The sequence below is a fragment of the Geotrypetes seraphini genome, chromosome 4, assembly GCF_902459505.1.
Source record: "Geotrypetes seraphini chromosome 4, aGeoSer1.1, whole genome shotgun sequence".
Taxonomy (NCBI): domain Eukaryota; kingdom Metazoa; phylum Chordata; class Amphibia; order Gymnophiona; family Dermophiidae; genus Geotrypetes; species Geotrypetes seraphini.
This window is the reverse complement of record NC_047087.1, coordinates 37,444,869-37,469,177: the sequence shown is the minus strand read 5'-3', so window position 1 is coordinate 37,469,177 and position 24,309 is coordinate 37,444,869. Positions and strand designations below refer to the sequence as shown.

The 24,309-nt window shown below is 47.9% G+C and overlaps 1 protein-coding gene across 4 annotated transcripts in view; it reads left to right on the top strand.

The window, feature by feature from the left end:
• The window catches only part of LSM14A (LSM14A mRNA processing body assembly factor), a 103,418-nt gene that overhangs the window by 39,980 nt on the left and 39,129 nt on the right, over positions 1-24,309 (top strand). For all 4 annotated transcript variants that reach the window (XM_033941808.1, XM_033941807.1, XM_033941805.1 and 1 more), the window contains exon 5: positions 14,773-14,952. In XM_033941808.1, the coding sequence (XP_033797699.1) occupies positions 14,773-14,952 (180 nt within the window). The remainder of the gene's footprint in view (positions 1-14,772; positions 14,953-24,309) is intronic.

The window sequence follows — 24,309 nt, the reverse complement described above, 5'->3', positions numbered from 1 at the left end:
GGGGTCAACACGGGTGGACTTCCGCACCGACTTGCCCAACCGTACTGAATCGGTACCAGGGGAAGGAAGATGTCGAGTCAAGTCAACTCCAAAAGCGGTACCGGAGCTGTGGAGACCAAAGCAACCCTATGGTGTGATACTCTCGGTTCCGCCGATAACACTGGCATGGATACCGAAGAAGCAGCATGAAGCGGTGCCGATAGCGCTGTAGCCGACAATACAGGCTCATTAGGAATCGGTACCAAAGGCTCAAACCGAACAGGCACTGGAAGGTTCGGTGTCAAGAGAGCAGGATGGAGTTGCTGTAACTGGTCTTTCAATTGGACTTGCAATACGATCGTCCAAGGATGGCACCGGTACTGCTTTTTTCTTCTGCGGTAACTTAGGTGCCGCTCTGCGCTCCGGCGAGGAGGAGGCCGATGAAGAGGCACTCAGCTCGATGGGAGCGGAGCGTTTCCTAGAGCGCCTCGAGGTCTGCAGGACTTGGCTCACTGCTAAATCGACCTGAAGGCCTGCCAGGGTAGGGGAAGGCTTCTTAGCCGGCTTACCTGGAGGATGCGACACTGAAGAAGGTTCTAGCGGTGCCAAAGGCGGCGGCACCGATTTTGATGAGGTAGCCGACGTCGGAGTGGATGTCGAGGGACCCTCCTTCTCGGCACAGAAGAGTAGCTTTTGTTGAAGCTGACGATTCTTCAAAGTACGCTTTTGAAGCGAAGCACAACGGGTGCAAGACGACGCCCTATGATCCGGACCCAAGCACTGGAGACACCAATTGTGTGGGTCGGTCAAAGAAATAGGGCGAGCACACCGCTGACACTTCTTAAAACCCAATTGAGGGGGCATGAAGGGAAAGACAGCCGCCGCAAAATCGAAAGTCGAGGCTTCGATTTTGCCAACAGGCCCCGCCAGGGCCGGTTGAAAAAACAAGTTAAAAATGTATTTATTTATTTATTTTTACTGTAAGTGAAAAGAATTGAAGAAAAAAAGGAGAAGTAAAAAAATTTCAAAAAAACGCGCGAGCTGGAAGGCAAGGAAAAAAGTTTCAACAGCCGTTGAAAAAGACGTGACTTCTTAGCTCCACGGAAGCTAAGAAACTGGGGACCGCGCGCCTCCGTCAGGCGGGAAGGCACATGCGCGGTGCGGCCTAGCTAAAACTTTCTAAATTCTTAGAGTGCAATCACTCTAAAATTGTCCGTACCGGGGCTCCGTTGGTGCCGTCACCCATCTGTTAAGAATATGCTGCCTGCTTGTCCTGGGATAACTGATATTCTAATCACAAAATAGAAAATAAAATTATTTTTTTCTACCTTTTTGTTGTCTTGTCATTTTATTCTTCAAATCATGTTGGTCTCAGGTGCTGGTCTCTTTTCTTTTTTGGCTGAGTCTCCTGACCATTTGACATTTCTTCTTTTTTCCATGCTCACCATCCATCTTCTATCTCTATGTATGTATTGTTCCCCGTGTTCAGCATATCCCTTCTCTGTCTCCTATCTTCCTGCTTTCATCATCTCGACATTCCATGATCCCCTCCCCCTGTATACAGTATCACTCCTCTATGTCCCCCCTATCCAGCATCTTCCTTCTGCGTTCTTATTCTCCCCCATGTCTAGCCATCTTCTCTCTCTGTCCATATACCCTCATGTCTAGCAGACCTTAGGAAATTGAAAGACTGGGCGTCCAAGTGGCAGATGAAATTTAATGTGGACAAATGCAAAGTGATTCCCATTGGGAAGAATAACCCAAATCAGTTACCAGATGCTAGGATCCACCTTGGGGAGAGGGGGGTGTTAGTGCCCAAGAAAAGGATCTGGGTGTCATAGTAGACAATACGATGAAACCGCCCGCCCAATGTGTGGCGGTGGCCAAAAAAAGCAAACAGTATGCTAGGAATTATTAAAAAGAGATGGTTAACAAGACTAAGAATTTTATAATGCCCCTGTATCGCTCCATGATGCGACCTCATCTGGAGTTATGCGTTCAATTCTGGTCTCTTTATCTCAAGTTATATTATCACTAGAAAAGGTTCAAAGAAGTGCAACCAAGATGATAAAAGGGATGGAACTCTCCTCATGAGAGAAGACTAAAAAGTTAGGGCTCAAACTGAGCTGAGGAGAGATATGATTGAAGTCTACAAAATCCTGAGTGGAGTAGAACAGGTACAAGTGAATCGATCTTTCACGCCATCAAAAATTACAAAGACTAGGGGACACTCGTGAAGTTACAGGGAAATACTTTTTTAAAACCAATAGGAGGAAATATTTTTTCACTCAGAATAGTTAAGCTCTGGAATGCATTGCTAAAGGTTGTGATAAGAGCGAACTGCGTAGCTGGTTTTAAGAAAGGTTTGGACAATTTCCTGGAGGAAAAGTCCATAGTCTGTTGTTGAGACAGACATGGGGGAAGCCACTGCTTGCCCTGGATCAGTAGCATGGAATGCTGCTACTCCTTGGGTTTTGACCAGGTACTAGTGATCTGGATTGGCCACCTTGAGAACAGGCTACTGGGCTTGATGGACCATTGGTCTGACCCAGTAAGGCTATTATCCCAGGACAAGCAGGCAGCATATTCTTGACTGATGGGTGACGACACCGACGGAGCCCCAGTACGGACAATTTTAGAGTGATTGCACTCTAAGAACTTAGAAAGTTCTAGCTAGGTCACACCGCGCATGCGCGAGTGCCTTCCCGCCCGACGAAGGCGCGCGGTCCCCAGTTTCTTAGTTTCCGCGGAGCTAAGAAGACGCGTGTTTCCAACGGCTGTTGGACTCTCTTTTTTCGCCTTCCCGCTCGCGTATTTTTTCTCATGAATTTCTTCACGTTTTATTATTTTCTTATTTTCTAAAAAAAAAAAAAGTATTTTTTTCGACTTTTTTCGGTCGGCCTCGGTCTTCGATTTTGCTACGGCCGTTTTTCCCTTCATGCCCCCTTCACAGGGTTTTAAAAAGTGTCAACGGTGTGCACGCCCTATCTCTTTATCCGACCCGCACAAGTGGTGCCTTCAGTGTTTGGGTCCGGACCATAGGGCAGAAACGTGCACCCGCTGTAGTTCTCTTCAAAAGAGAACTTTGAAGAATCGACAAATTCAACAGCGGATTCTTTTCGGTGCCGCTATGGAAGTCCCACCGGCATCGACTCCGGCAATTTCCTCTAAATCGACACCGGTGGTTTCGACACCGCAAGATTTATCGTCGGTGTCGCAACCTGTAGGTAAGCCGGCTAAGAAGCCATCCCCTACTGTTCTTGGCCCGCCAGTCGAACAAGCAGTGAGCCAAGTCCTGCAGACTGCGCGCCGGCCCCGCAAACGCTCCGCTCCCATAGAAGTCACTGCCTCTTCATCGGCATCGACTTCGCCTGAGCGTCGAGCTGCACCGCAGGTACTGAGCAAGAAAAAAGCGGTACCGGTGCCATCGGGACCGTCTCTGGATGAGCGTATAGCATCCATCCTTCAGGTCCAGCTTAAGGAGCAATTACAACACCTGCTCCCGGCTCCAAACCTTCCGATGTCGGTTCCCACTGAGCCTGCGGTACCGATCGTCGACCAGCCTATGTTGTCGGCATCGACGTTATCAGCACCGCTTAAATCTGCCTCTTCCATCTCTATGCCTATTTTATCGGCAGAACCAAAGTCTCTTCAATGTACGGCTCACTCGGCCTCTGATCCGGTACCGCTCTCTGACACCCGTCCTGCTTTACAGTCACCGGGTACGGTGTCGATGCGTTCAGGCAAATCGGTACGCAAAACCAGGCATACCGAATCCTCTACTCCTCTGTCTCAGGGCCGTCTTCCATCGGTACGTGACCCTGATCTATGGGACAACTCCGATGATCCCCTTGGTACCAAGGAGGATTTTTCATCGGATGAGGCTGACCCATCGGTGCAGGATCCTGCTAGTAAGCCAGAGCACTCTTCTTTCACTAAATTTCTGAGGGAAATGTTAGACACCCTTTCTCTCCCCTTGGAGTCTGATTCTAAAAAGTCAAAAGCATTCCTGGAAGCTTTAGACTTTGACCAACCTCCCAAAGAGTTTTTAAAGTTACCCCTTCATGATATATTAAGGGAAACTTTTTACAAAAATCTGGAAACTCCTCTCACTATTCCAGGAGCTCCAAGGAAATTGGAATCACTTTATAAAGTTATTCCTATTCCAGGGTTTGACAAACCTCAGCTTCCACATGAGTCTTTGCTGGTGGAGTCAACCCTAAAAAAATCTGTAGGCTGTAGTGTGTATGCCTCTGTCCCTCCTGGCAGAGAGGGCAAGGCCATGGACAAATTTGGTAAACGACTTTACCAAAATGCTATGTTGGCCAACCGTTCAGGTAACTATGCGTTTCACTTCTCCTTTTACCTGAAACATCTTATCCAGCAGATGGCCACTTTTCAGAAATATATTCCTGACCGCAAGCTCTCTGCTTTTCAGCAATGCACTGCTAGTCTCTTGCAGCTCAGGAAGTTTATGGTCCGTTCCATCTATGACACTTTTGAACTGACATCCCGAGCTACTGCTATGTCTGTAGCGATGAGACGATTGGCATGGCTTCGCGTCTCAGACCTTGATGTGAACCACCAGGACCGCCTTGCCAATGCTCCCTGCCTGGGTGATGAGCTGTTTGGTGAATCTCTGGATACCACCACTCAGAAGCTTTCTGCCCATGAGACGATGTGGGATACCTTATTGAAAAACAAAAAGAAATCCCCTCCTCCTCGTCCTTTTAGACAGCAGACGTTGTATCAGAGGCGTTTTTCTGCTCGGCCAATTCAGCCTCATCCTCCTCGGCCTCAGAGGCAACGGCAACAGCAACAACAGGCTCGCCAACAACAGCCGCCTGCCATAAAGCCTGTTGCTCAGCCTAAACCGACTCAGCCCTTTTGACTCGCTTCTCCAGGGCATTGCCAGTCTTCCTCCCTCATGTCCTCTTCCACAGCCTATAGGAGGTCGACTAAACATTTTTCTGACTCGATGGGAAGTAATCACCACCAACCAGTGGGTGCTCTCTATCATAGCCCACGGCTACTCCCTCAATTTTCAGACTCCTCCGCCGTTAGGCCTGCCAAAAGAGTCTGCTTCCAACAAGTCTCAGTCCCTCCTTCTAGTTCAAGAGGTCCAATCCCTCCTTCTTCTCAATGCCATCGAAGAAGTTCCTCCAGATCAACGAGGTCAGGGATTTTACTCCAGGTACTTTCTAGTTCCCAAAAAGACCGGAGACCTCAGACCTTTATTAGATCTCAGAGATCTCAACAAATGTTTGGTCAAGGAGAAGTTCAAAATGCTCTCTCTTGCCACCCTCTACCCTCTTCTCTCTCAGGGCGACTGGCTATGCTCCCTCGATCTAAAAGAGGCTTACACACATATTCCTATTCATCTGACGTCCAGGCAATATCTACGCTTTCTCATCAATCAAAATCATTATCAGTACAAGGTGCTACCCTTCGGTCTGGCCTCCTCTCCCAGGGTCTTCACCAAGTGTCTGATTGTGGTAGCAGCCTATCTCCGCTCTCACAATTTTCAAGTCTTCCCTTATCTGGACGACTGGCTGATCAAGGCTCATTCTCCTCAGGTGGTTCTGCTTGCCACCAACCAGACCATTCACTTCCTTCAACTGTTGGGTTTCGAAATCAATCTACCCAAGTCGCACCTCATTCCAACCCAGCGACTTCAATTCATTGGAGCCATTCTGGACACTGTTCTGATGAGGGCGTTTCTTCCACCCACCCATCCTTCATCTCTGTCGACAGGTGTTTCAACAGATGACCATCTCTGCCAATCACATGATGGTGCTCTTGGGGCACATGGCTTCCACAGTACATGTCACCCCCTTCGCACGTCTCCACCTGCGTACTCCTCAATGGACTCTAGCGACCCAGTGGTCACAAGCGATGGATCCTTGCTCACAACACATATCTGTGACCTTGTCTCTTCGACAGTTGCTTCTTTGGTGGTTGACATCTTCAAATCTATCCAGAGGTCTACTGTTCCATCTACCTCCTCATCATTTCGTGATCACCACAGACGCATCCCCTTATGCCTGGGGAGCTCACATGAACGAATTCCAAACTCAGGGGTTTTGGACTGCCCAGGAAAAGAAACACCACATCAATTTCCTGGAACTACGAGCAATGTTTCATGCCATCAAGGCATTTCAACATCTTCTCTTTCCTCAAGTACTACTCATTTCCACAGACAATCAAGTTGCAATGTACTACATCAACAAACAGGGAGGGACGGGCTCTTGCCTGTTGTGTCAGGAAGCCCAACGGATTTGGTCTTGGGCGACAGCTCGTCATTTATTCCTGAAGGCTGTCTACATTCAAGGGGAGCAGAATTCCTTAGCAGACAATCTCAGCAGAATTCTCCAACCTCACGAATGGACTCTCGACCCCTTGACTCTCCAGTCCATTTTCGCTCAATGGGGCACTCCTCAAGTGGACCTTTTTGCAGCTCCTCACAATTATCAGCTGCCCCTGTTTTGCTCCAGACTCTACTCTCCTCACTGTCTGGCACCCGATGCATTTCTCCTGGATTGGACCAATCTCTTCCTATATGCATTTCCTCCTCTACCGCTCATGCTGCGGACATTGTTCAAGCTCAGGAGGGAACAAGCCACCATGATTCTCATCGCCCCACGGTGGCCCAGGCAACATTGGTTCTCCCTTCTACTTCAACTCAGTTTCAGGGAACCCATACTTCTTCCACTGTTTCCTTCTCTGCTTACTCAGCATCAGCAGACCCTACTGCATCCCAACTTACAGTCTCTGCACCTGACAGCTTGGTATCTCTCGGGCTGACTTCGGCTCATTCACTCCTTTCTCAGCCTGTCCATTCTATCATTGATGCTTCCAGGAAACCGGCCACGCTTCAGTGTTATCAACAGAAGTGGTCTCGGTTTTCTTCCTTGTGCCTCTTACATCACCATAATCCCATGTCTCTAGCAGTGGGACTGGTGTTGGACTATCTTCTTTCCTTGTCTGACTCTGGTCTCAAATCTACTTCTATCAGAGTTCATCTTAGTGCCATTGCTGCCTTTCATGAGCCAATTCATGGAAAACCCCTCTCGGCTCATCCTTTGGTTTCTAGGTTCATGAGGGGCCTTTTCAATCTGAAACCACCTCTCAAGCCCCCTCCTGTGGTTTGGGATCTCAATGTGGTTCTTTCCGCTTTAATGAAGCCTCCTTTTGAACCTTTGGCCACAGCACATTTCAAATTTCTCACTTGGAAAGTGGTCTTCCTTATAGCTCTCACTTCTGCCAGGAGGGTCAGTGAGTTACATGCACTAGTGGCCGATCCACCTTTCACTGTTTTTCACCACGATAAGATGGTTCTACGTACACACCCAAAGTTTCTCCCTAAGGTTGTGTCTGACTTTCATCTTAATCAGTCCATAGTCCTACCTGTATTTTTTCCGAAGCCTCATTCTCATCCAGGTGAACAGGCTTTGCATACCTTGGATTGTAAACGTGCTTTGGCTTACTATCTTGAACGCACTAAACCTCACAGATCATCTCCTCAACTGTTTTTGTCCTTTGATCCTAACAAGTTGGGTCATCCTGTATCTAAACGCACTCTATCCAATTGGCTTGCTGCTTGCGTTTCATTCTGTTATGCTCAGTCGGGCCTGACATTGGAAGGTTCTGTCACGGGCCACAAAGTTAGAGCTATGGCAGCGTCTGTAGCTTTCCTCCGCTCCACTTCCATTGAGGAAATCTGCAAGGCTGCTACTTGGTCCTCAGTTCATACTTTTACATCTCACTATTGTCTGGATGCATTCTCCAGACGGGATGGACACTTCGGCCAATCTGTTTTACAACATTTGTTTTCCTAATGGCCAACCTTCCCTCCATCCCTCTTTTTGTTAGCTTGGAGGTCATCCATCAGTCAAGAATATGCTGCCTGCTTGTCCTGGGATAAAGCACAGTTACTTACCGTAACAGGTGTTATCCAGGGACAGCAGGCAGATATTCTTGCATCCCTCCCACCTCCCCGGGTTGGCTTCTTAGCTGGCTTATACTAACTGGGGACCGCGCGCCTTCGTCGGGCGGGAAGGCACTCGCGCACGCGCGGTGCGGCCTAGCTAAAACTTTCTAAGTTCTTAGAGTGCAATCACTCTAAAATTGTCCGTACCGGGGCTCCGTCGGTGCCGTCACCCATCAGTCAAGAATATCTGCCTGCTGTCCCTGGATAACACCTTTTACGGTAAGTAACTGTGCTTTCTTATGTTCTTATTACCCCTCTGTATCCATATACCACCCCCATGCAGCATTCCCCTCTTTTTGTGTATCTCCCTGTGTCCAGCTTCTCCCTTCTTACTTACACCAATGTGTCTCACACTCTCTTTCTTTCCTCCCTCCCTTCGCTATGTTCAATATTTCACTCACTCTTCCTTCATCTCTTTGATTCAGCTTTTCTCTTTCCCTTCCCTCTCTTCCTCCTTGCAGCTCCTGCACCTCTCTCCCTTCCCTCTAGCCTGCCAGATCAGATCCAGCACCTGTATCCCTTTCCTTCAGCTCTAGCCAGTCCAGCAGCACAAGCAACTCTCTCCCCTTCACGGGTGCAGCAGCAACCCCCCTCCCTAGCACCCACTCTCTCGCTCACAATTGTGGGTCAAAACCAGTAGGGAAAAAAAACTGTGACTCCCCAGGGTCAGCCCATTTGCACCTTCTTGCCCCAGGCCTTCCAGCCTCTTAGAAGCTTTGTGGACGAAGAGGCAACATCGCAGACGGAGGCTTGCTCCGGATCCTTCCGATGTAAAGTTACATTGGAAGGAGGGAGCCGACCGGAAGAAGGTCCCGGAGCAAGCTTATGATATTGCCTCTTTATCCACAAAGTTTTCAAGAGGCTAGTAGGCCTGGGGCGGGAGGCACAAAGGGACTGACCAAGGGGAGTCACAGGTGGGTTCCCCCCCCCTTCTTTCAGTTTTGACCCACGATCGGGTGTGAAGGGAAGCTGTTGGACCTACGATAGGGAGGGTAAGCTGCTGGCCAGGAGGGGTGTGGAGGGAGGCAACTCGTGGCAAACTACGGGGACAAGGACATTTACCACTCTGTGGGTCAGTGAAAAGTCTTGTTCCTGTACTTTCGACAAAACAGCTGATTTTCTTTCCCCAATCCTGTGGGTTTGCTGCAGCTAGCCATGGGAAACAGTCCCTGTGTCATTCTCTAATACCTATTTGAGAGTATGGGGTGGGTGGAATATATGTGTGTCTGTCTTTATTTATTTCTTTCTCTCTCTGTCTCCTTAGCCGCTTTTTCCTGTCCATTCTCCCTTATTTTTACCTCCCCTGTGTCCACCACCACCCCTTCACTGCTCCCCTTATCCAGCAGCAGCCCTTCTCCCTTTGTTTTACCTCCCCCCTGTCCATCAGCACCTCTTCCTGCTCCCCCTGTCCAGCAGTAAGCCTCCCTTCATTTTTCCCCCGTGTCCATCATCACCTCTTCCTGCTCCCTCTGTCCAGCAGTAGGCCTCCCTTCATTTCCCCACCTGTCCATCATCATCTCTTCCTGCTCCCCATGTTCAGCAGTAGGCCTCCCTTCATTCCCCCCCCCCCCCCCCCCGTGTCCATCATCACCTCTTCCTGCTCATGTTCAGCAGTAGGCCTCCCTTCATTTCCCCCCCCCCTGTGTCCATCAGTACCTCTTCCTGCTCCCCCTGTCCAACAATAGGCCTCTCTTCATTTTCCCCCCCTGTCCATCAGCACCTCTTCCTGCTCCCCCTGTCCAGCAGTAGACCTCCCTTCATTTTTCCCCCCCTGTCCATCAGCACCTCTTCCTGTTCCCCCTGTCAAGCAATAAGCCTCCCTTCCTTTTTCCCCCCCTGTCCATCATCACCTCTTCCTGCTCCCTCTGTCCAGCAATAGGCCTCCCTTCATTTCCCCCCCTGTCCATCAGTACCCCTTCCTGCTCCCCCTGTCCACGGGAGTTAGTACAGGGCCGGTGTCTGCCATTCTTCCCAGAGTCCTTGCGCCCCCTCCCCCCCTTCCCTTCCCACGGACCTGACTACCTACCCGGCGATTCAAGCAGCGTGTGCACCAGTCTTCACACGCTGCTTCGGGTCCTTCTACTGCCCTGATTTACTCTGGCACGTCCCTGATGACATCATCAGAGAAGCGGCAGAGCAAATCAGGGAAGTAGAAGGGCCCGAACCAGCGTGTGAAGACTGGTGCACACGCTGCTTGAATCGCCAAGGTAGACGGATCCGCGGGAAGGGGGGTGAGCGGAAAAGGACACGGACTCCTGTGGTCTGTCGCGGAGGGTGGTCAGGCTCCATTTCAGCCGCAGGGAAGGCTCACTGCTCCAGCTCCTTACCCTTCCGCAGCCCAGGCCAGGCCTCCCGCACTTTCTCAGCGGCCCGGCTCGCTCGGTTGTGTGTTTTTTTTTACTCCGCTTCCTGCATTCGCTGCTCTCAGTGACGTAATAAGCGCTCATGCTTACTTGTCTTTGCCACATCCCGACAGAAAAGGGATCAGGGAACAAGCGAGGCAAGTGCGTATATATATATATATATATATATATATATATATATATATATATATATATATATATATATATATATATATATATTAGTATCTCCTATGGGGTATATATATATATATTTTAGTATCTCCTAAGGGGTATATATATATATATTTTAGTATCTCCTATGTTTGAAGAGTTGTATTGCTTTCTGCTTTTGTATTCTTAAAATTCAATAAAAATGTTGAACTTAATCTTCATCTCACTTTTTTTATGAGGAGGATGCAGTTACCTTAGAAGTGTGAGATTTGAATTTACAGTCTAAAGGAGGAGAATGAAATTATTTAGCCAAAACACATGTATGTTGTAATGTTTCACATTTTCATGCTTCTCATGCAAAGAGTAATTACAAACTGGATATACATTTATTCCCAGAGTGACGGACTAGGATGTTTTTATCTTTTGCAGAGAAAAATAAGCATTCTGCTCTTTCCTAAGATGCACTTTTTAACTTTTAAAGATTTTATTTGTTCAGTAAACGATTATCAAGACAAAAATTGACTTTCTAATGAAAGCCCTATATGTATAACTTAACTCCAATTAGAGCAGAAGTCACATTCTTGAGAGTTCTGTTTGGATATACAGGAATCCGTACTGTAGCTGTTGATTCCCATTTCCTGCTGACTGCAGAAAGATATCTTTAAAAACTTGAAACTCCTCCCTTTCTGCAATGGAGCACAGCACCCTCCTCAATTATTCCTTCTGCAAGTGAACTCAAGGTATATTTTGCTCTGGTTTTCTTTTCTTTTTTTTCTTGCTTCAAAACTGCTTGTTTTTGCAAGAGACTGCCTCTGATGGATGCCCCCAGGCTTTTTTAAACCCGGTTCCTGCGTTGGTTGTACAGAGTTGCTGGTTGAGGAATGGCCGTGTTCCACGTGCCACAGGAGGAAGGGGTGGGAGCTTTGGACTCTGCCCCAGTCAGTCCTCCAAGGCTTTGGAAATCCCAGAAAAACCAGTCTAAGGGTAAAAAATCCTGCTCAGATGAAACTAGCATCAATGAGGCAAAATGCAACTGTGTAGTGGTGGAAGATGCTTCTCTTTTCCAATCTAGAGTTACCAAGGAGCCTCAGTCATTCGATGCAAGGCTCTCAGATTTTGTCAGCCTTTTATGGAAGCCTATTTAAGGGGACTGGGAAGCACTGTGCTACCTACTGATGCGCTTACTCCACCTAAGAGAGATCCTTCTCCCATACAGGTGGCCCCGCCTCATACCATGCTGGCTCCCAGTGTCGGTGACCCTTCAGAGCAGGGATGATTGGAAGTCCTTTATCATGCCTTTGTTTTTTGGGGCTCTTCAGCGATGGTGGATGATGTAGGATCCCTTTTGGGGTCCTGTATCCAGGGGGCAGGTGTGGCGGTGGATCACAGTGATGATCCCTCCATCTGTCTTCTTTTTAGGTCAGCTTTAGTCTTCCATGTCATTTCTGACATCCTAGCTATACTGAAGTGTGATACATAGCCTTCCACCTCACTGCTTTGTCATGTGCGACAGTAATACAGAGACAAATTCTTTTCCTGTTCACCCAGATCTTACTTTTTTGGTCATTGACCAATGAGAAACTCCTGAAGGCTCACTTAAGGTGGCCAAAGCTATGTCATGGCTCTGGACTTCCAATAGTTGTTTGTCCAACTGAAGATAATAATAATAACTTTATTTTGTATACCGCCATACCCAGCGAGTTCTAGGCGGTTCACAGCAGTTAATAAGATTACACACGAAAAATAACATTGGAATTAACAATTTTTTGGAATGTACATGTTGTTGAAGTTCACAGGAATTTAACAATTTTTTAGAGAGTTCAGGTCAATGAAGTCGACATAAAATACCATCAGTAGGAATATAATACAAGGAATATACAAGGAATATAGTACATGGAATATTCAAGAGTGTACAATAGTTTTTTTTTGTTTTTGTTTTTACAGGGAAAAAACATACCGGTTAGGGAAGTTAATTGGTTTGGAGGGTACCTTGGGGGGGAAGGTGGAGGTTCAAGTGTATTGAAGGGAGTAGAAGCCGCGAATGGGAGTGTTAGGGATTCTGTCCGTGGAATAAGTGAGTTTTGAGTTTTTTTCTGAAGTCCAGGTAAGTGGGGGTGTCAAGTATTATTTGGGCAAGCCATGAGTTTAGTTTGGCCGCCTGGAAGGAGAAGGTTTTGTCAGGGAATCGTTTGAGAGGACATAGTTTTAGGGAGGGGAAGGCGAACAGATGAATTCTGTGAGTTCTTATTGTTGTGATTTAATTTAAAATGGGGGATGAGGTAGCTTGGGGATAGACCAAACACCGTTTTGAAGCGGTGAGTACTGTTCAAGCATGCGAACTTGAACAGTACTCTGGATTCAAATGGCAGCCAGTGCAGTTTATGGTAGAAAGGGGTGATATGTTCCCATTTGTTTAGGCCAAATATAAGGCGGACGGCAGTGTTCTGAATCAGTTTTAGTCTCCTGGTGGTTTTCTTCATGGCGCCTAGGTAAATGATGTTGCAGTAATGGACTCCGCAGTGGCATATCTCCCTTCCTAGTGAAGATGGAGTGATACCAAAGGATGCACAGGACCGTAGCATATCAATCTCCTGGAACTGAGAGCCATTCGGTTGGCCTTGCTGCTGTTGCAGTCTTTCCTGTCAGGGAAAGCAATTGGGGTGTTTTCAGACAAAGCTACTGTGATGTCTTGCGTAAACACAGGGTGGCAATAGGAGCACTGCCCTTCACCTGGAAGCTCAGATGTTATTCCGGTGGGCAGAACTTCACTTGCAAGCTCTCTGCTGCCCACATAGCAGGGGTAGAGAATGTCCAAGCTGACTTTCTCAGCCAGCAGACTGGATCCCGGAGAGTGGCCTCTGTCTCAAAAGGCTTCTTCTCTAATAGTTCAGACTTGGGGCAAACCGGGCATGAATCTCATGGCCATGACCAGCTAGGAGAAAGGATGCAGACCCGCATGGGAGGACTGCTGCTCCCAGGCCATTCTCAGAGTGCCTGTGGAGTCAACCTGCTTTGTGACCCTTCAGGAGTGCATGGTCTGTCCCCCTGTGAGCAGCTTGCCTGCTGATTTTATCAGAGGCTTGAGTGCATGCTCTATGACCCCTGAGCAAGAACCCTAGGGATATCGGAGCTGTGAGGAATCCAGGTAGGAAGTCTGTGAAGGTCTTAGCAATTTTAGAGGCAGAAATCATTTCCCGCAGCCAGACTGATTCAGAGAAACAGCCACCACAAGTCACAGTGAGTAACTCATTCCCTATGGGGAACATTGGGGGGGGGGGTCTGAAGGTTTAAGTTTAAGTGGTTTCTGGATTTCTGCTGGGAAGCAACCACCTACTTCTCATGCAGCACATTGTATGAGAGCTGTAGTGACCTCCTGGGCAGAATTGCCTGGTGAAATCTGCAGAGATTCTACTTGGGATACTCTGCACACCTTTACAAAGTTCTAGAGAGTGGATGTCGCCTTTGGGTCCTCGGTTCTGCGGGCAGGCTCATCTGTCCCTTCCTAGCCATATGGTACTGCTTTGGTACATCAGGTACAGTACACACTCCTGTGTATCCGCAACAGAATGACAGATTAGGTTTTTACTTCATTAATCTGGGTTCTGTTAGGATGCACAGGAGTCTGTACTACCCCCCTCTCTGGGGGCCACCGTGGGAGCGGACTGTTGGGCACGATGGACCACTGGTCTGACCCAGCAGCAGCAATTCTTAGGTTCTTATTGGTTTTGATTTGCCTAATTTCTGCCTCGGGCTTTGCCGGTGTCTATCTTGGAACCTCTTCTACTGTACCTAGGATTAAGAAATGTTGTGTTTCAGGTCCTAAGGGTTTCCCTTTCTCTTTCCTTTTGGGAAGGTCCTTTAGCCCCTGCTTGTTATCCTTAGCAGATTGGCTCTAAGCTACTCATATGAGTGCTTTATTGTTCTTTGCTTCCTTGTTACATGTTTATTAATCATTGTTCTATTTTCTAAGTTCCAGAGCAGAGCAGAATATGTTTATTGTCAGAGGAGCTTCCTGTGCCTCCTCTCTTTTCTTATGTTTCAGTGGCATTTGATTGCTTTGGTACCAATTGAGGGTGATGTACTCCACTGCAGAAGGGGAGGGGTTTCAAATTTTTAGATATATCCTTCTACAGTTAGTGGGAAAAGGGAATCAACAGCTTCAGTATGGATTCCTGTGTATCCTAACAGAACCCAGATTAATGAGGTAAGAACCTAATCTGTCATTGGTATGTCTTCTTTTTTTTTTCATTCTGCAATTGCAGTGTAGAACATATTGCTTTTCAATTTTAGGTCGTACAAGTCCACAGCTGGATGCTTTGCGAAAAAGTCCAACGATGGAGCAAGCGGTACAAACCACCTCAGCGTCTCATATATCAATTTCAGCGCTTGGAGGGAGGAGAAGTCCTGCCCCAGCAAGGTCTTTACAATCTATCAGCCAAAAGAGTGTTGAAGGCCAGGAACAAAGAAGAGGTAGTGTAGATGCCTACTCTTCATTCCTTGATCTTGCTTTCCCTCCTAGAAATTTCAGCCTCTTCCTAAATTGTCTCTGTCTTCAAAGTGTAAATATATAGCTGTTCCCTTGCCCTTCTTTAGAATTATCCTTTATTATAGTGGTATTTTGTGTGAGGAATTGGCTAATATGAAAGATGTCAGGGTTTTTTGGGAAATGGTGCTAGGCTGGACTTGGACATACATACTGTAGTGGTAGCCAGAATTTGTATTGAATTGTGCACATGACCACTATCACAGGGTTTTGGAATTAGTGTATTAGAAAATGATCTGGCCTATGGTGATTGCTCAATCAGATTATTGCACTATCTTTTTTGGGGTGTTTTTTTTTTGTGGGGGGTTTGGTTTTTTTTGTGGGTTTTTTTTAGTCTTTCTGTGAGCAAAAAGATAACTTTAGTAAACACTTCAGCTCACTTGATTTTTATCTAGATATATAAAGGGGAAAGCTTTCCTTCTATTGGAAGGATTTACATTTAATTAAGTCTTGCCTTAGCAGAAATGAATAACCAGTCTTACCATGTAAGGCCCTTTTGGAGATTAGGCTCTTCCTATTGTTAGGGTCAAAGTTACTATGCTGTAGCACTCAATGGATTAAGCTTCCTATGTGGGCAAAGTGTTTGGGTTTTTTTGGGGTTTTTTTAGTAAATGTTGTATAAATACTATTACTCGTGTACACTAGCACAAGTATATCAAGTTATTTTTCTTTATATCGTAAGTATAATACCACTGGTAGTAATATCCAGTGTGGCTTACTAAATGACAAATAACAAATCTGGTTTACAGCAAACACAGTAGTTGATATACCCTACACTTAACCACATAATGTGTACGTTTAAAAATCTCAATCTCTCTCTCCTCTCCCTCTGAATAGCCTCTCACCATGGCTTCAATTGGGCAGGTGTCCAGGAAACCCCTTATTATATACACAGTATGTTCATAGGTAGTAATATCTGTTTCCTGTCGTTGGCTATAGACAAATTAAATGCAGTGCCTTGCTAGCACTTTGATTGGTCCAGACCTTAGAGACGAGAGTGGCCTGACCTTACCATGGACTTGGCATCTACTGTTCAGGACAGTACTTGGATCTGAAGAGTGCAACTTAAGTGCCTTCTGGTTCATGATAGCTTTTTACTTGCAAAGATGGCTAGAACATTTTTGTCAGTTCACTTAATATTCTTTCCATTCTAGACAATTGGGTTATTTCCACATACTCGCATTCTTTGCAGAAGGAATCCACTCCGGATTTTTCACTCTATCTCTGTAATACTTCACTGATTGGTTTAACATCCTCTACAGTCTTTCCTTCTGTAAGCATGTCTGCCTCCCCATATTTTATTGTTTTAAATTCTATGTAATGTCGTCCCCTTTTTGGGTAATTTCACATTTGAAGCAATTTTGGAGCTCTGATTGCTTGAGAATCTACAGACTTCTGTCTGTAGCCGACAAGCCGATCCCTTTTTGGAAACCTGTTAGCCAGTCTGCATAGTTTTTCCTTGGAGCTCAGGGCCATCCCTGAAGTTGTCTGTTATGCAGGGGTCAAGCACAGACTGGCATGCTTAGGGAGTTGAGCAGTGTTCTTCAGCATGCCAGCTGCATTTTCGTGCCTCTGCCCGTCCTGGTGCACATCCAGTGGTCCGCTAGGGTGGAGGCATAGTCAGACAGTGGAGTCAGACTGGCAGCCCGAAGATGAATTTTCTGACAGCATTCCCAGCATTGTGGCAGTGAATTCTACAGCTACTGAGAAGCACTTGACTCCACCTGCACATCTCTATCAGGTCACAGTGAGTATAAGGAGTTGACAGCATGTGAGAGACATCGGGGAAAGTTTAAAAGTGGGGTTTTCTGAGTTTCTGCATGCTCCCCCCCCCTCCTGAAAATTCAAAAATCTTTCTTGGATTTTGGGAAGTGTGAAAAAGATCATGTTTTTGGTACGAATTTGGTGCCAGTGGCCATCTTAGATTATTTATTTTTCTTCTCGCTGCTTCTTCAAAACTTTGATTTTTGCCTGGAAAACTGCTGGGATGGAGTCCTCTTGTGAATTCATGCCAGGATTGCGCAAGTGTAGCGATTTTAGAGTGTCCTTGTGCCACGTGGTGCAGCTGGGGGGGGGGAACTGTAGTGACTGGCTTAGCTTTCCCCCCACAGAAGCAGGTGATCAGACACCCTGCCAGCATGGCGGAGCGGCCTCCATTACTTTCAGGGCTACTAGGCATTGCTGGTTCTTCGGTCAACCTGGCTGCAGTCCCTCTGCAGCCTAAGACACGCAAATTTAAGTCATCTAAAGGTGACTATGCCCAGGAGCCGGATACCTTCTCTAAAATCATGAGGTTTTGTAGTCTGATTTAAAAAAAAAAAAAGAAACACATTCTTTTCCTGAGCAAGCATGTTCTCTTGAGTAGTCTCCTTTCCTTTCCCCCAGGATGTTTTTGGGTGGCTTGGTGCCTTCAGGCATATCCTCGTTTCTGCCTGATCCAGCAGCTGTTTTGCCTGCTCCTGCTCATGATTTGGGGAATCCAGATACTGATCCTGACCTCTCTGATCCATTGTTTGATAGTGCACCTCTTCCCAGATCGGGGGATCAGGGCTTGTGTGCTGGATCTGCAGATCCTTTGAGAGATCCAGGTCCTGGTGGTGATCCTACTGTCCTGTGTTTAATTAAGTTTGCGTCTCTGCCTTATCTTCCTAATCTAATCTAAACCTTAGGTTTGTATACCGCATCATCTCTACATTCGTAAAGCTCGACACGGTTAACAAGAGTGCAAGCATTGAACTTAGTGACTCAGCCTAGTGATGGGGGAGTTGTGTTGAAAGATATGCAGAACCGCCGTGTGGATGTGGTCCTCAAGAAACGTTTTGAAACAGCCAATTTGGGCATCAAAACTGCTATGGAGACATTTTTTAGCGCTCACGCCTGTCTCGGCTGCGCATGCTAGAGACTGATGTGGTGGAGCCTCCTCAACTGCTGATGGCTGGTTAGTGGATGAGTGCTGGCAAAAGTGTCGGCATACTCCATTTCGACCCACCGAATGCTCCGAGTCCACTTTCAACGCGACTTTAGTGAGGCTGTCTTTTAAGGGGCGGTTATTGTTTGCCAAAGACCTGGATGTTCTCATGGATTTGGTATTGGACTGTTGCTGAGAGACCCTGCCTGATAGTAGACCCAGACCCTCCAGAGGTTCTGGGCATTCTCATTTTTGGGGCTCCAGACAGTATGCACATTCCATGTCACAGAGATTTTCCCAGAGCTTCTAAGGTTGGTATGCGGACTACAGGTGTTCTCAACCTTCTTCTGCACATCCAGCAAAACCCTGCCAGAAAGACACCAGGACGCCAAATGCCCCTCTGCAGATAGGGGGCTGGCTCTTGGAGTTTTTGCCTGCCTAGATGCGCATTACAGCAGACTAGTAGGTTTTGGGCATTATTCGATCAGGATACAAAATGGAATTTGCCCAACCTCTGTCAGATTGGTTTGTGGATTCTCCGTCCAGACAACCAGAGAAGGTGCTCGGAGTCCAGGCTACTGTGCAGTGCTTTCTGGATATTCAAGCTAGAGAACTGGTGTCATGTGACCTCTCGGGCTCAAGCAGATACTCTGTATACTTTAGCGTGCCAAAGAAAGGCTTGGAAGATTGGAGGCCTATTCTGGGTCTTCAGCACATAAATGCTGCTCTCATGATTCCCCACTTCCAAATGGAGACCGTGTGTTCTGTCATTGCAGCAGTGGCTCTGGGGGAATTTCTGGCCTCCCTGGATCTTAAGGAGGCGTACATACACATTCCCATATTTCCAGGCCACTGCAAGCTTCTGCGATTTCATGTTCTGGCACAGCATTACAGTTTTTGGCCCTGCCCTTTAGGCTGGCGACAGTGCCTTGGACCTTCACCAAGGTGATAGTGGTGGTGGCAGCTTACCTGAGGAAGACAGGTCTGCAGGTTTACCCATATCTAGACGACTGGTTGATCAGAGCTCCCTCATTGGCCAAGGGACATCACATAGTGGAGCAGGTACTTCAAGTGCTGAAGGACTTGGGCTGGATTGTCATCGTTAGAAAGACTCATCTGCAGCCCACGCAGACATTGGCATACTTGGGAGTCCACTTCGATACAGAATCGCAAACTGTGTGCCCAGGTTTCTCTACTTTTGGAGCGGCTGGCTCCTTTGGTGTGGGATTATCTTCAAGTTCTAGTCTCCATGGTTGCCACACTGGATATGATTTCTTGGGTGAGGGCACACATGCGTCCTTCAGCATGCATTACTCTCTCGCTGGGCGACACACCAAGATGCCTTGCAGATTTGTCTGCCATGGCCTCTAGAGGCTCAAGCAAGCATGGACTGGTGGATTCACCCTCAATCACTCTGCAGGGGTGTACCATTTCTCATTGTCTCCAGGAAGGTGCTTTACTTCTGTAGAAGTTCTGAGCCTGGAAGCAGATTGTTTGACGCGCTGGTGCAGTTCTGGCAGCAGGAGTTTTCTCCTGTCTATTTTTACTCCCGCATTGTTGGTCGACCATGTCCTTCAGAGGATTTTAGTGGTTCTTGGCTGTGTTATTCTGGTGGCTTCAGCTAATTCGTGCAGGCCTGTGGATTGCAGCCTTTGGGTTGAGCGCTTGTTTGACGCACTGGAACAGTTCTGGCAGCAGGAGTTTTCTCCTGTCTTTTTACTCCCATATCGTTGGTTGACCGTGTCCTTAAGAGGATTTTGGTGGTTCTGGGCCGCATTATGCTGGTGGCTTCATCTAGTTTGTGCAGGCCTTTGGGTTGCAACCTTTGGGCTGAGCACTTCTTTCATGCAGAGTCCAGTTACCATGCCAGTTTGAGGCTTTTGCTCTTCCGGCATGGCTCTTGAGCATATGAGATGTTCTGCCCTTGTTGTTGAGACTCTTCTGAAGTCGTCCAGGGGATCGGCATACACTACGATGTAGAAGGTCTTCCAATATTATTGCATCCAAGACCAGATGGATCCGTATTCAGCTCTAATCTCGCTGATGCTCGTCTTTCTTCCTGTGGGAAAAATACTGGCCTTACGGTGGCTTCTCTGCAGGTTCCTGTAGCCGGGCTATCTTACTTAGATCCCGGGACAGTTGGTCCTCTTTGGCAGCTCATCCTGATGTCGCTCAATTCTTGCAGGGGGTTTTTCATGTTAGACGGCTGGTTCTCCATCCTATCCCTGCCTTGGACTTTAGCCTGATGCTGTCTCGCTTTATCTAGGCTCTCTTTGGCCTTCTTTCAGATGTTTCTCTGTTGGATTTGATGCTCTAGGCTGTTTCAGCTTTTCATGTTGCTTGGGCAGTGTGTTTGTCTGCCTTTCTGCTGACAGGTTACTCGACGCAGGACTGCCTATTGTAGCCTCTGGATGTACACAGGGTTCTGCTGCTTGGATGAGAGGTCACTCACGAGTGTCACCTCTCTGACCATCTGTTTGTGCTGAGTGATTCGATTAAGCAGCGTGCTCCTTTTTCTAGGGCCCAGATATCCAGATGGATCTGTAGAGCCAATTTGTCAATCTACATCTTTCTGGAAAATGGTCACTTGTTTCCATCAAGGCGCTTTCTACCAGGAGTGTGGCTTCTTTATGGTTCGAAGCTAGATTTATCCCTCCTGAGATTTGCGGGACAGCAACATGGTTTGTTTGTTTTTTTTCTCTTGCCATGTTTCCATGTTTTACAGAGTGGATGTTGTTGCAAGGCAGGACTCGGCCTTCAGGTCCTCGTTCTTAGGGACTGGCGCAGCAAGCCCACCCTAGCTGTTTGGGGGGGGACTGTTTTTGTACACCCCTATTGTCTAGAATAGGAATAAGCAATTCCGGTTCGCAAGAGCCACAGGCAGCTCAGGTTTTCAGGATATCCACAATAAATTTGAATGAGATAGATTTGCATCTCAAGGAGACAGTGCATGCAAATCCATCTCATACATATTCATTGTGGATATCCTGAAAACCTGACCTGCCTGTGTCTCTCGAGGACCAGAATTGCCTACCCCTGGTCTACAATGTCTCGCCTATTGCACTGGAAAAAGAGATCATGTACCGTATTTTCTCGCATATAACACGCGCGCTATACGTGGTTTTTACGTACCGCGCACACCCTTGCGCGTTATACGCGTGAGCGCGTTGTACAAAATTTTTTTTACATAGTCCCCCCCCCCCCCCCCCCGACGTCCGATTCACCCCCCACCCCCGCAGGACCGCTCGCACGCACGCACCCCCACCCTGAAGGACCGCTCGCACCCCCACAGCCTCCCGACCCCCCCCCCCCCATCATGTAGAAGCTCTTACCGGTGTCCTGCTGCTTCCTCTTGGCGGTCCCGACACCCGACACGATCGGGGAAAGAGGGAGCTCAAGCCCTCTTGCCCCAACCAACCACGGCACCCCCGACATGATCGGGGCAAGAGGGAGCTCAAGCCCTCTTGCCCCCCCTCCCCCCCGACTCCCCGACACGATCGGGGCAAAAGGGAGCCTAAGCCCTCTTGCCCCGCCGACTCCCCGACAATATCGGGCCAGGAGGGAGCCCAAGTTCTCCTGGCCCTGGCGACCCCCCCCCCCCCCCCGCTAGTTGTTCAGACCAGGAGGGAGCCCAAACACTCCTGGCCACGGCGACCCCCTACCCCCACCCCGCACTACATTACGGGCAGGAGGGATCCCAGGCCCTCCTGCCCTCGACGCACACCCCCCTCCCCCCAACGACCGCCCCCCCCCCCCAGCCGACCCGCGACCCCCCTGGCCGACCCCACGACCCCCCCACCCCCTTTCCACGTACCTTTGTGTAGTTGGCCGGACAGACAGGAGTCAAACCCGCCTGTCCGGCAGGCAGCCAACGACAGAATGAGGCCGGATTGGCCCATCCGTCCCAAAGCTCCGCCTACTGGTGGGGCCTAAGGCGCCTGGGCCAATCAGAATAGGCCCGGGAGCCTTAGGTCCCACCTGGGGGCGGGGCCTGAGGCACATGGGCCCAACCACATAGGCCAGGGAGGTCGCGGATCGGCTGGGGGGGCGGTCATTGGGGGGAGGGGGGTTTGCGTCGAGGGCAGGAGGGCCTGGGATCTCTCCTGCCCGTAATGTAGTGGGGGGAGGGGGTCGCCGTGGCCAGGAGGGTTTGGGCTCCCTCCTGGCCCGAACAACTAGCGGGGAGGGGGGGTCGCCAGGGCCAGGAGGACTTGGGCTCCCTCCTGGCCCGATATTGTCGGGGAGTTGGGGAGTCGTCGGGGTAAGAGGGCTTGGGCTCCCTTTTGCCCGATGTGTCGGGGAGTCGGGGGGGGGCAAGAGAGCTTGAGCTCCCTCTTGCCCCGATCGTGTCGGGGGTGCCGCGGATGGCTGGGGCAAGAGGGCTTGAGCTCCCTCTTGCCCCGATCGTGTCGGGGAGTCGGGACCGCCAAGAGGAAGCAGCAGGACACCGGTAGGAGCTTCTACATGATGGGGGGGGGGTCGGGAGGCTGTGGGGGTGCGAGCGTTCTTTCAGGGTGGGGGTGCGGGTGGGAGTGCATGCGAGCGGTCCTTCGGGGTGTGGTGCGAGCGGTCCTGCGAGGGGGGGTGGTGAATCGGACGTCGGGGAGGGGGGGCATCAGGTTTTCAGGGTGGGGACAGGACTTCAAGGGGGAGAGGAGAGTCGGGGCGGGCGAAAGGAGAGTCAGAGTGGCCAGAGGAGAGTCGGGGCGGGTGAAAGGAGAGTCGGGCAGCGACGGGAGAGTTGGGCAGCATGCGCGGTATACGGGTGTGCGCGGTATATAAAAATTTCTGTTCATAAATTTGTGTTTTTCGCGCGCTATACCCGTGTGCGCGTTTTACACGGGTGCGCGTTACCTATGTGAAAATACGGTACTTCCCTGGTAAGATCTTTTCCAGTAGATAGGTGAGACATTCTAGACTTCCTACCCTGACTTGACCTGGGCCTGTTTACAGTTTGTCTGTTTAATAATAATAATAACTGTATTTTTCTATACCGCCAGCACCCAAAAAGTTCTAGAGGGTTCACAGAATGAGAGGACTGAACATTCCAGTGATGATACAAGCACACAGAAAAGCAGTACAATATTTCAATAGTGAAAATACAATAAGAAACTGACAGTCATCAATAAATTAACAAATTCTTTGAACAAATAGGTCTGAACCAATTTTCTAAAGATGCAGATTGTTGAATCAGGTCATCTAACCATACTTGAACTTTACCTGCTTGATAAGCCAAAGATCGATCAAAATATTTTTTATAACAGCAATTTTTGGGATTAGGAAAAGTAAATAAACCAGTACGTCGAGTAGGCTTAGTCGAACAGTACCATTCAAAATGAGAGAGGAGATATAGCGGAGCTAATCCAAATAACATATTATAGAAAATACAAGCAAATTTGAAAAGTACTCTTGCTTCCTTTGGCAACCAGAGCAGCTGACGGTAGTAAGAGCTGACATTTTCCTGGGGGGGTTTTTGTTTGGTTTTTTTAAATCTGAAAATTAAACGGACGCTCTATTTTGGATTAGCCTTAATCTTTCCAAGATGGTTTTATAAGCTCCCAAATCGATTATATTGCAATAGTCAAGAATAGATAAAATTAATGCTTGAACTAGTAATCTGAAAGAAGCAGGGTCAAAATATTTTTTGATAGAACGCAACTTCATAATGCAAAAAAACATTTCTTTACAAGCATATCAGTATGCTCCCCCAGAGTTAAATGGCGGTCAAGTACGATTCCTAAAATTTTAAGAGACAAAAACTATTGGCTATTCTTGTCCTCTTAAATAGAGAATTTTATCCTTAATTTTATCGTTGGGACTAGCCAAAAAGAATCTAGTTTTTCAATGTTTAGCTTAAATTTAAATTCAATGGTCCATTGTTCAATCTGATTTAGGATAAAAGTAATCAGATTTTTTATTTCAGTGGTAAAAGAAATGACTGGTATTAGTATTGTGATGTCATCAGCATAAATGTGAAAGATTACATTTAAGTTTTGTAAAAGATTGGCCAAGGAAGAAACAGATGTTGAACAAAGTGGATGATAATGGTGAACCTTGAGGTATCCCACAAGGGTTACTCCAAGAATTGGAGTACTGACCATTGCTACAGACTTGATACGATCTTTTTTTCCAAGAAACCCTGAAACCAGTCTCTAACTTTTCCAAGCTGCTTCTTGGAGGCCTCTCAGTCCTTGAGGACTGGGAAGAATTTATTTCTGTGATCATTTTCTTGGGGAATTGTGCTTCGCTTCTTTGGAGCCTGTGTTGGTGGATAATGTTACTGTTTCATTACTTTCAGCAGAACACTTTGTTTACATGTGTCTATACTTCACATAGGTGGTAGCCTCTCGGTGCTTGGGTACTGACTGTAGAGAGT